This window comes from Rhopalosiphum maidis, chromosome 3, assembly GCF_003676215.2.
Source record: "Rhopalosiphum maidis isolate BTI-1 chromosome 3, ASM367621v3, whole genome shotgun sequence".
NCBI classification, from domain to species: domain Eukaryota; kingdom Metazoa; phylum Arthropoda; class Insecta; order Hemiptera; family Aphididae; genus Rhopalosiphum; species Rhopalosiphum maidis.
The window spans coordinates 23,921,006-23,933,060 of record NC_040879.1 but is presented as its reverse complement, the minus strand read 5'-3'; the positions used below and the strand labels follow the sequence as shown (position 1 = coordinate 23,933,060).

Here is a 12,055-nt window from a genome sequence, read left to right as displayed (position 1 = left end):
AATAAAATTATTGCATTAAAAATGTAAAAATATATAACTAACACTTGTATGACGTATGAATGCTCTAATAATACATATAGTTTGACAGTATAGACTGATTAGTATGTGTGAATATAATATGTGTCAGATGTATAAGAAATAATAATCAATATTTTAATATAATTTATTTTCTATTAATATAATGAATAATTTAATGGTATAATATAATATATACGAGTACTTTTAGGTAGGTATAATAACTACGAATACACTGTTTTCCGATGGTATAGGCAGTAGATAGTAAAATAAGTTAGAATAGAGCATATTATAGTTGATTCTAGAGTAAATCATGACGTGCAAATTTGTGCTGATTACGTGATTTTGCAATATTTATTACCAAGTAGGAAATAGCAGTTTGCAGGAAGAGATACATTTACTTGCATTATAGTCCTCTCGGTTTATTTGTTTTTTTTTTTTGTGTCATAACACCTAAGCTAACCACCTAGCTAACTAAATACCAATACATATAATATTGTACCCTAAATATTTAAAAAATATATATATTAATTTCATCGTGGTAGCGTAGAATGCAAAACGTGACGGTTAGTCGTAGCCGGCATTCCACTTTGGTTGGCGGCGGAAAAATAAATAAACTGTACATGAAACGTCTTTAATAATATTAATAAATATAATATTCAATTATTGTGCCTTTGTATTGTTATTATTTTATTATTAATATCCGATTATATCACAGGTACGCCACCGGCAGAGTGCGCGGTTCACGCAGCCCAACGGCGACAACGTCGACGACGACGACGACGACGACGACGACGACCACCACCACCACCACCACCACCACCACCGACAAGACCCAACGTCAGTCGGTGTCGTTTTTTACGAATATAATAATAATAATAATTTAATACCTATCTACCTGCATACCTATATATTATTATTTGTTTCGCGTGTCTACGTCGAAATCTCGTAATCATATCGTACACACGCACAGGCGCTCGCATACGCCCGCACACCACACACCAATACTAGCGCACGCGCACGCACACACACGCGAAACCGGTATGTCAGCTGTAGCGGCAGTGGCGGCGGCGTCGGCGGCGGCGACCGCGACGGACGACCCGGACGGATACGAAGCCGGCAGTCAGGAGGACGACATGGGAGCCGCCGAACGGGACTTGGCCGAGGACGCGCGCTGGAAGCTTATCCAGCAGAACACGTTTACCCGATGGGCAAATGAGCACTTGAAGACGGCCGGTAAGGCCATCGGCAATCTGGAAACAGACTTAGGCGACGGACTTCGGTTAATTGCGCTCATCGAGGTGCTCAGCGGCAAGCGATTACCAAAGCACAATAAACGGCCAACATTCCGGTCGCAGAAGCTGGAGAACGTGTCCGTGGCGCTCAAGTTTCTCGATGACGAAAACATAAAGCTGGTCAACATAGGTATGTACAGCACAACAATAGCAATAATAACATAAGTACTCGAGTGTAAAATATTTAGTTTTATCAAACGCCTATTTTTTTTTTGTACAATAAGAATTTGGCAGTAGGACTTGGTTTTAAAGTTTTAGTGATTCGATTTGAAGTTCGTTATGGATTCTGCGGATTTTGTATTATAAATATAATATAGTTAGTGCTGGATTTTAATGAAGTGCATTAATTTTTGGGTTGTTTGATTATTCTAATTACATAATCCGTTTCATGTAACAAATGTTTCAAATTAAAACTTTAGTTTTTAATTTTTCTGTGTTTTTCAATTTATAGAGCATTTTTTTTTTTGCATTTTCGTGTCATCTTATTAATTCGAATTCATATTAAATTAAAATATTATACAAGAATTTAATGTAAATTAAGGAAATCAAAATATTATAACAAGAAATATTGTTTTCATAATTATTATTTGCTATAATATAGTTTTTAGTTATTTTTCGTCCGTACCAAATAATTCCAATTGCTATCTAACATTTGAACGTAATTACTTTTTTTATCTATCTCTTGCATTTATTGGATGTAGTATCTTATACCGGACCTCAAACCAAATTTAACGGCTAATTGGTCAGTTAAATATAGGTAAATTTGTTTAGTTAAGTATCAAGTAAATACTCTGAAAGTTAATTCGTTGTATTTTTATCACTTGCATTGGTTTATTTTTTAAGAACATTATTGTGTTGAAAAGGCTAAAAGGATATTCTTTGGGTATTTTTGTTATTTTCAGTAAAATTTTGCAGACATAGATAATACCTAGAAAACTTAACTATCTGCATACAAATATAATATTTAATTAACCTTCTTTTCGATTTCAATTGTCCACCGCAACATGAAATTCGATAATACTATTGTGCATTATTAAAGCTCTGCTGTAGATATCGTGTTTGAGTCATTGAGTAGTAATAGTAATTTTGTAAATTTGTATTCAATGATAAATTATTGCGTACAAAAATTATTATTTTTTTTTATCGTTTAAATATCCAATTTCGTAATTATTTGTATTAAATTGTCTATAAAAAAAATTACCATTCTTAGAAAATACTAATTTTTACCTACAATTTCAAATATCTACCTACTGTTATTTATTTTTGAATTGTACAAAATCAATTTTGTCATTACTTGGAGCTGTGTATATATTACTATTTTTCAGTATTCTTATTTTTACCGATTTTAATACATCCATTAATCCGTTTGTAATCTAAAACATGTTTATTGATATGTTAGTATTTTGTACTATAATCTATAATACAAATTGTCTTGTTAAAAAAGTCCCACAATTTCATTAACTTCCCACGACGTATCAAACATAAACAGTGTCGAGGTCTGCTCGACGCCTATAATATTGACATCGAGTAACTGCTATCCTTAAAAATGAGACAAGGATTTTTTTATGTTATCCCTAATACCTTGTACTTCCAAATAAAAATATTTATTTTAAAAATAGCATATTGTTAACTAGATGGTTGATTGTATGGACATTTTAAATGATTTTTTAATAATTAAAATAAATTGTAGAACAATGATTGTTATACTTATTAATAAAATTACAAATAAATACAAAATAATTCCATTTACAACTAACATAACTATAATTATTTTACCAAAAAAACTTTGGTTATTATTTCGACTTTTAAGTCGTGTTTTTTTTTTATTAATAAATATTTGAATCAACAAAATCACTTCTTGTTATTCTTTATATAGTTATTGGATACATAATGTTTTTTGCTTTGTCAGTTCCCCGATTATAAAATATAAGATACCTAGATATATTTATAAAAATTTACAATTTGTTTAAAAAATATTGAAATATAACATATAAAGTTTTAAAATACTTTAAATAATTAATAAGACAAAATATAACATAATCCTAACTTGATAAATACTAAATTAATGCAATTGATGTCAAAATAAACAATTAAAATGTTCAAATTTTCATTTACAACCTTATGAAACGCATTTTATGCTTATCCAGCATACAATGTACCGTTGATCAGAAAATAAATGCAAATGAGCAAATATGTGTGAAAGTCCTTGCTCTAATTAATAACAGAAGTGAATACACTTAAAATTGTATTTGTACGCCCGTGTATGTGTTAGTAGAATGCGTATTAAAATGTAAATGAGTACACTAATAGTAGTAGCTATTTTTTTTTCAATTTCGCTGTATATTTTTGTCTGCAAATAAATAGATTTTACATAGGCGATATTATAATATTGCCTAAAGTAATACGTCAGCTGTCAACGCAACAAACTACTTTTGAATTATGCAGGTCATTTTAAGGGCGTTTTACAAATCAGTGGTGTTAAATGCTAACTTCAAACTTTGAACTCTTTTAAGTAACCTATCTTTATTTTATAGCATATATATATATATATATATATATGTTTATGTGTTTATATTATAAATTATGCTTTTTAAATTTATTATCCAAACTTACAACGTTCAAGATTGTATTTGCAATACTTTTAAACGCGTTTATTATTTTATTAAGAGTTCAAATATTGTTTTTAAAACAAATCATAGTGGACATTTGTATATTTATTTATACCATACAGCGTGATGTAATATGTCTTTCCTTGCTGTTTAAAATCACACAACTATGATATATTATTTAGGTATACAGAGTTTGTTTTTGTTAACTAAAACCATGGATATCGCAGTCGATTTTTGTGTTATAAATATATGTATGAACATATAATATAGAGCAGCGTTTCTCAACCTTTTTAGTCTTGTGACCCCCAAAAAAGGTATAAAATGTGGTCAATCACTTCGAGACCACCTCTCTATCTATATTTAGTATACATTTAAACAATAAAAGTATCATATCGTTGGGAAAGCCAAAATTTGAATGAAAAGGTTCATGTTTTAAATCGGCAATCGCGATCCCCCGGTTGAAAAACGGTGATGTAGAGAACTTTTAATATAAAATTTTATTTTTGAATTCTCTTATAGTCTTGATTGGATTTTTTTATTTTGATGACGTGGTAGGTTATTTAATTTGTGATTTCATATTTCAAAGAAAAATGTTTTATTTTTAAATATCAACCTATACAATACAATTAGAATTTATAATTATTGTTCTTATTTACGAGAATTCGTAAAATTTAGGAAAGACGTGTGAAGTGATTGTGTAGATTATATAATATTCACAGTTCTGCTGCTGTACTTTTCCAAAGATCTACCTAGACTTTCTTAAAGGTATTCATAACTTATTGTTTTTTAAACAATTTTAATTGGACGTTGAAATTTTTAGAAAAGTGTACTGATAAGGTTGTGTTACCAAATCCATATACAAGTACAAAACTAGACAGGGATAACGATTATTTTGTTTTCCAAAATTTTTTTCTTAATAATCTAAATAATATAAACCATATATTTTAAACGTTTAAAATGTGGTTCAAAGTGCTATACTAAAATTAACGACTAAAATAATAAATATCGCTTAGTAGTTTTGTTACAAGCTATGTACTTTCAAGGCTTAAGGTAGAATTCAAATTGATTAATCGTAAAATATACAGCTAAGACGTGTTTCTGCTGCAGCATTCGATAAGTTTATACTGAAATATATTTAAATACCTATATTATATGTGTTCTAGACATGATTAATTTTTACTCTTAAAATCGTTTAATTTATATTATATTATAGTGGGTAGTATATCTAATGGTTATTTTTAAAGGCATTTTAAAACGCTTTGTGGGAACAAATCGATAACCAACAGCTATTAAAATTTAGCTTGTAAACGGCCGTTATCATATATCACTTATTATGTATGATGGTAGTATATGTTAGTAGTTTACGTTGAGTTTGTTTGTTTTTACGATATTTTACGACGTCATAAAAAAAACTACCCAGCGCATATACATCGATGTTTATGTTGTATACAGTTTGTCGTGCGACTTGTGGTGTCCTCATAGCTAGGTAGGTGTATTTAATACGGCTGATACTACAGCATGCTATTAGTTATAGAAATATTCTGCGCTATGTTGCAAATAAATATTTGCTTTTTCGTAAAATCAATTGAAGAGAATGTCACGTCGTAAATGCCGCGATAATAATAAATAAATAATAATACAGATGCATTTTTGTGGGTATAATAAATTAATAAACTTTGTTATTATGTTATACTAGATGTTATATATCGTATATTATTTAAAATCTTATATTATTGCGTTTATACTTAATATTATTTGGTGTGGCAAAGGTCACCGTTCAAAGATTATTTATGTTATCATTTCTCTGTTGACACACGCTGTCGTATACGTCGTAAGTATGAATTTTATTTTACTCGATACTTATCGGTCTACAAATAAAAATACCATATTACCTCTTATTATTGTTATCGTATCGTTATTATAATAATGCATGAAAAACTTACGTTGTTATAACATTGAAATGTATAAAGATAAAATCACAATATTAGTTGTACACATTTAGAACATTTCGATGTTTAAAATCATGCATTACCTAGGTACAACGTTGCTTAAGATTTACACATTTTTGCAGATTGGTATACTGAGATTGCCATATTTAAGAGTAGGCATAAATGTATGAGGTAGGTAAAATACTGTTCATACTATTGTAGTATGATGCGAATCTTATATTATTATAGACGCGGGTACGCATCGTTTAACTGGTATCGGCAGGTGCAGATCGGAAATCTAGCGATCCAAGACGGCAGCGCAATTGCTCGAAATGTTCGTAAATCTACGACTTATTTTGTTTTTCATAATATAGATACTTGAAGTTACAAGTTAAACCGTTTACTCAATGGCTACACATTTTCAGAACAATTTTACTTTTTGTTTTATCAACTTAAAAACATAGATTAACTAAAATTAAAATTTAAAAAGATCAGTATGTAATTTTGATAACTATATCATACATTTTTTTCAAAATACAAAAATTAGAGCATTGTATTCACCTATTAAACGTTTATATAATGTATAATATGATACCATTAACCAGGAAATGAATGACGTGTATAATATATATTATTTATGTATTATATTAAAAAAAGGATTGTACTAGTATACAAAAATGATATTATAACTCATAAAAATGTATAGGTAAAAATATATTGTATATAAAAATTATAATTATTATTGTGTATTTTAGCCGAAATATTTGCTCTCCATGCTATTATAAAGGTACCACTACGAACGGTCTACGACTACGGCATTACGCGCACACACAATAATTTAAAATTATATATAGTTATATCAATACACAAAGGAACATACTACATGAGGCATATAATTATATACCTAATATTATATTATATATCACATCTTTTAAAATTTTGATTTGTTTCGGTCGCCTAAAATTGTTATCTTCTGTTCGATATTTCTATAACAAGTGGCACAGCTACTTATTATCAGCTTGGTGTATAAATGTATAATATTAAATATATACACCATTCGTATTATTTTTACAACCACAGAATATTATAATAGAAATTTATTATTTTTTTTTAATCTTAGCACATTATATTTTTACCCGAATTCTAAATAAAACGTCGCCAACCGGCATTGAATAATTAAAAAAAATGTATAAATGGTATATGCAGACTATATGCTGCAGTGCCTGAAAGCCCGTCCCAGAGTAGGTGGGCGCCATTTGTTATTGCTACTTTTCCGTGTTTTTAAAAAAAAACGGGCATGATCTCATGATTTATACGTCACACAGTTACTACATACGTAACTTAAAATTATGACGTATTGCTCATAGTAATATTTTTATACTTGTAACTATAATATTGTTACAAAAATCTAAAAAAAGACAAAATATTCATCTAGACGTGTATCATATACATCATCTAGACGGCGAATCGTTGTAATAAAAATAATATTTAGATACCTATTATATGGTCGTAGTAAGTTAGTATATAGGTACGCTCTTCCACGGTAAATTATTATCATATTTAAGTTAAATATGTACTCATAATAGTTAAATCTAGATATTATGTAAACATTTAAACAAATTGTCATGATTCGAAAACAAACAATATTATTATATTGTTGCTTACATAATAGATTAGACACTTAACAACTACATACATAAAAAGTAAAATTAAGTATATATTATTATTTTTTGTTTTATATGCATATAGTATAATAATATTATTATATTATAACATTTGTTACAAGTTTAATTTGGACTAACAATTCTCTTATTATACCTATTATTTATTTTTTCGGATTAACTTGCCTTCAATGAATTATTCAAAGTTGTATATTTTTTCGTCGCCGTGACGAACATACTCTCGGTATCCGACCGCTGACTTAAATAATGTATTGAGAGAGGGGAAAATTCATCTGGATCATGTACCTAAACTTTGATTATCTTTGCTGTAATATTATTTTTTCATTTGTTTTGTTTATGTGTTATGTGTGGCTAAAGTCCTTATGGAAATATTTTCCATATTTATTTCTCCCTCAAGCATTCTAAAAGCATGCAAGCTTTGCACCACACACTACACAAAGTAGGTAAGTAGGTACTGTTTAATATGTATAATAGTCAATAGATAGTTTTATAATACCAAATCCAGTTATAAATCAAGAATCGTATAATCATCATCCATATGCCAATTGTTTAATTCAACCATCGTTCCCAGAGTCATAAACTCATAACATAAATACTTATACACATTTAATTACGTATTTTCAGTCATTTTTATTTCATTCGTGTAGCTATTAACCACAAAAAAATGGACATCCGCGAACGTGATGAATTTCTTAAGGGGATTCGATAACGACTGTTTTTGTCTTTGTTTAACACACGTGGAACATAGAAATTTAGGTGTTTTTTTTTGCCAATGTTCCGATTCATATAGTGAAGCAATAAGAAATTTAAAAACAGATTTGGATTTGTTATTAAGTCTACTTAAGATCGATTATCACACATTTTTTTTGCTTATAATTTCTCCAATATGTCAATTTTTAATTTCTACTTTTTTAATATATATTTTTTTTGGATTTAAGTTGATACAATAAAAAATGTGGGAAAGTTGATCTCAAGTAGACGTAACAGAAAATTCAAATCTATTTTCAGATTTATTATCGTTTCACTAGATCAATAGGTAAATTTAGAAAAAAACTCGTTTTAATGTCTATGTTTCACGTGTGTTAGACTAAGACAAAAACGGTCGGTATCTTAATAACAGTTGTAAAATTTATTTTACCATTCTCGGTATTTGTACTATATTCAGTAATAACACACATATTCATCAGTGACAATATATTATGTACGTCACAAATTATTTTTAATTTGCGAAATATATTAACTATTTGCCTTGTTTTTAATTTTTAAACATTCGAGGTAATTTTCTTTCAAACACAAATAAAACTTATATTTTAATTTTTTATTGTTTCAACAATAAAATACGTTTTCATTTCGGACATTAATCGATTCACCAAAATAGTGGCAAAGCCGCAAAAAACAATGAAATAACTATCGAAAGTTAATGTTTTAATTAATAAATCATTAATTTAGAATCTTGTCATTTATATTGATCCCACTTTAACGTGGTATAGACGTAAAGTTCTCGAATGATTTCAAAAATTTATATAGATATAACCGAAACAAAAATCGGTCCCTAAAAAGAAAATTACTTATTTAGATAAATTATTTGAAAGAAAAATTTGGATAAGTCTGTGAAAGCAGAAAGTATAAAATATTAAATAAACATTTTGAGTTAAATATAGGTATATCGTATATATATATATAATATAATATAATTGTTTTACTTACATAAATTATTCGCAATTTATTATCTATTATATATATATATATATATATTATTGTATTGTAATATTATGCTAGTTTATGATTAATAGTTCACCATCATACCCACTATCGCCGTATAATAATAGAAACTATTATAATCTCTTCGTATAATAAAAATTTAATATATTAATATAAAATTAATGTATTCAACATTTTCTAAGAAATCAAAACCAAAAACTTTAGGCCTATACATTATAAAATAATAACTATTAATAATATCAATAGTTGTGTTACACACTTACATTTGAGTTTGAGTGCGTAAGAGACTCGATCATGAGCACCACCCGGTGTTATAACATTATAAATTTATAAGACATACATGCTAGTCTCATAAATTATAAATTCATCATAAGTAGATTGGTACCTATAGGGCTATACATATGAAGTAATGACAAATAGAACTATTGTGTCATAATACAAGATTAGTGTCAAATAATCGTTAATCTATATTTTATTCTTTGGTTTTTAAAACACGGTTCTTTGGCCTTATAGAGAGCTCAATTTTTAATCCATTTAATCATCGTAAGTAAATTGAAAACCAAAGTCAACCATTAACTTACGAAAATAATATTTCATAGTACCAGCTTTAGAAATATAGGTATTAATTATTATTGACTATAGTATAGTATATTATAGTGAAGATTGATTTAAAAATTAAATAACAAAGTGTGGTCGAATGACTATTTTAACTCGCACGCGGACACAGTACATCTAAATGTACTTTTATTTAATTGTTTATCATATTATTTCTCCAATATTATATACATATCTATATGATAACAAACAAGTTACAAGTCTGTATTCCGATTTTCAAGATCCGTGTTAGCTAATATATTTCAATCTCAATTTGGTACTGCTAATATTAATATTAGGTTCCATATTTTACGATGAATTTTGGAAATTGTTCATTTCAATCGATTTATTTTACGTTTTTTAAGGCTATTTTTTAAAATTATAATGAATTAATAATTAGGTACAGTGGATAATTATTGAGATACTAATTTTTACGGTGTTTATTATATTTATGTCGTATAGAGACATGAAATATATACACCAACAAGTGCGTTCGTAAATCTCTCGGTTAGTAGGTACATTTTTTTTCTCTCAACAATTTTCGGTTCTTCGTCTTTGTATAACACACGCATAGGTGTTTCGTCACGTTTAGAAATGATTACGGTTTTTTTTCGCAAACCATTTCAATATGATATTGAATTATTATTACAACAAATTATTTTTGTATAATGTGTGTGCCACTCCTACAATACTACACATACCTATATAGTACAAATATATCATAACAATAACTATGGTAATAACTAATAAGTAATAATTTTCATAGGATTTATTTTGTAATGCATTATCATAAATAATTTAGAACAATTCATTTTTAAGATACGAAAAAGTAAAAATATAATATTATTTATGCATATTATTATAATATAAATGTGTGTAATATATGATTGTATGACTAAGAGTTAAATATTTTGGAACATAATCAAAATATACAAACGATAAAATTGTAAACGAAACTTGAGATATTTTCGTACTTACTAGTATTTATAGTTAAATTTAAACAGATCGACTAAATTTAGTACATTATAATATAATCTATATTATTAGAGCGTGGAGTGTAGACGCAAGTAAAATATAATATTCGAAAGTAAAACCCTAATTTTCATACCTTAAACACTTAACAATTTTCTACGAATTTATATTTTAATCTAAGTTTTAAATTATATTTGCATATTATACAATTTAAACATATTTTATGTGAAATCCTGAATTTAGCACCTCGGAGATGGATACAGAATAAAATATTTAGAGCTATCTATTGTGTACATATTAAAAACTTGTAAGTGATTTCGATTTTTTTTTGGATTATAATGATGTGTAGGATAGTGATGGATATACACAAACTATAAATCCACGGGTTTTCCATTATCTTAGTATTCGTTGTTGAATAGTGTGTATAAGGTACCAATAAATATATTTAAAACATATTTTTCTGATAGTAATTTAAAAAAAAACTCGCTTATGGCAGTTATCGTTGCTATTAGACTATATACTATTTATTTATCTACTTAGTACCTACATATTTATTGGCGAACAATGTTGAATCAGGTATTTGACGTAACTATTTTTTTCTTGTAAAAAAAGACCACTGACTGCCAATTTAATTAATAGAACCAATTATACGAAAAAAAGTATAAGATTAATGTTTTGATATGTGTTGATGAGTTGATGTAATATATTATTAATATATAATATTCATAAACAGACAATGCGGCGGGGGTAAGTAATGTCACGTTGTTCAGTATTCGTGAAATTGTAGCATAATAATACTAATACGTATGTCAGTATAATATGATATACCTAATATATATATATATAGCCATATAGGTAATAGGCTTAGGTACATATTATATTATGTATAAACCGATCAACGAATAAAATGTATAAAATATATTTACGCTAAAACTATTAACCCGTGACCATTTGTACTGCTATAATCGCAGAGCAGTAATGTGTGTGTGTGTGAAAGAGAGAGTGAGAGAGCGAGTGTATCGAGAATACGAAACCCGATTTTTTTTTCGTTATGGTTTACTGCAGCTTACTGGTGGTTCACCAACATATGTGTACATATATTTACATTTTTATTAATCTAAAATAAGACGTCCTAACCTTTTTTTCTATCTACATGTACCGATATTATGGTAAGTTTTAAATTTGAATTTCACTATAACATAATACATCGTATGAATTAATGAAAACCGTTTTATTAC

At 27.8% G+C, this 12,055-nt stretch overlaps 1 protein-coding gene across 3 annotated transcripts in view; it reads left to right on the top strand.

Moving 5' to 3' along the window:
* Positions 1–903: 903 nt before the first annotated feature.
* The window catches only part of LOC113556632 (filamin-A), a 97,524-nt gene continuing 86,372 nt past the window's right edge, over positions 904–12,055 (top strand). For 2 of the 3 annotated variants that reach the window (XM_026961702.1, XM_026961701.1), the window contains exon 1: positions 904–1,440. In XM_026961702.1, the coding sequence (XP_026817503.1) occupies positions 1,059–1,440 (382 nt within the window). In that variant the 5' untranslated portion in view covers positions 904–1,058. The remainder of the gene's footprint in view (positions 1,441–12,055) is intronic. The other variant, XM_026961703.1, reaches the window with a different exon arrangement.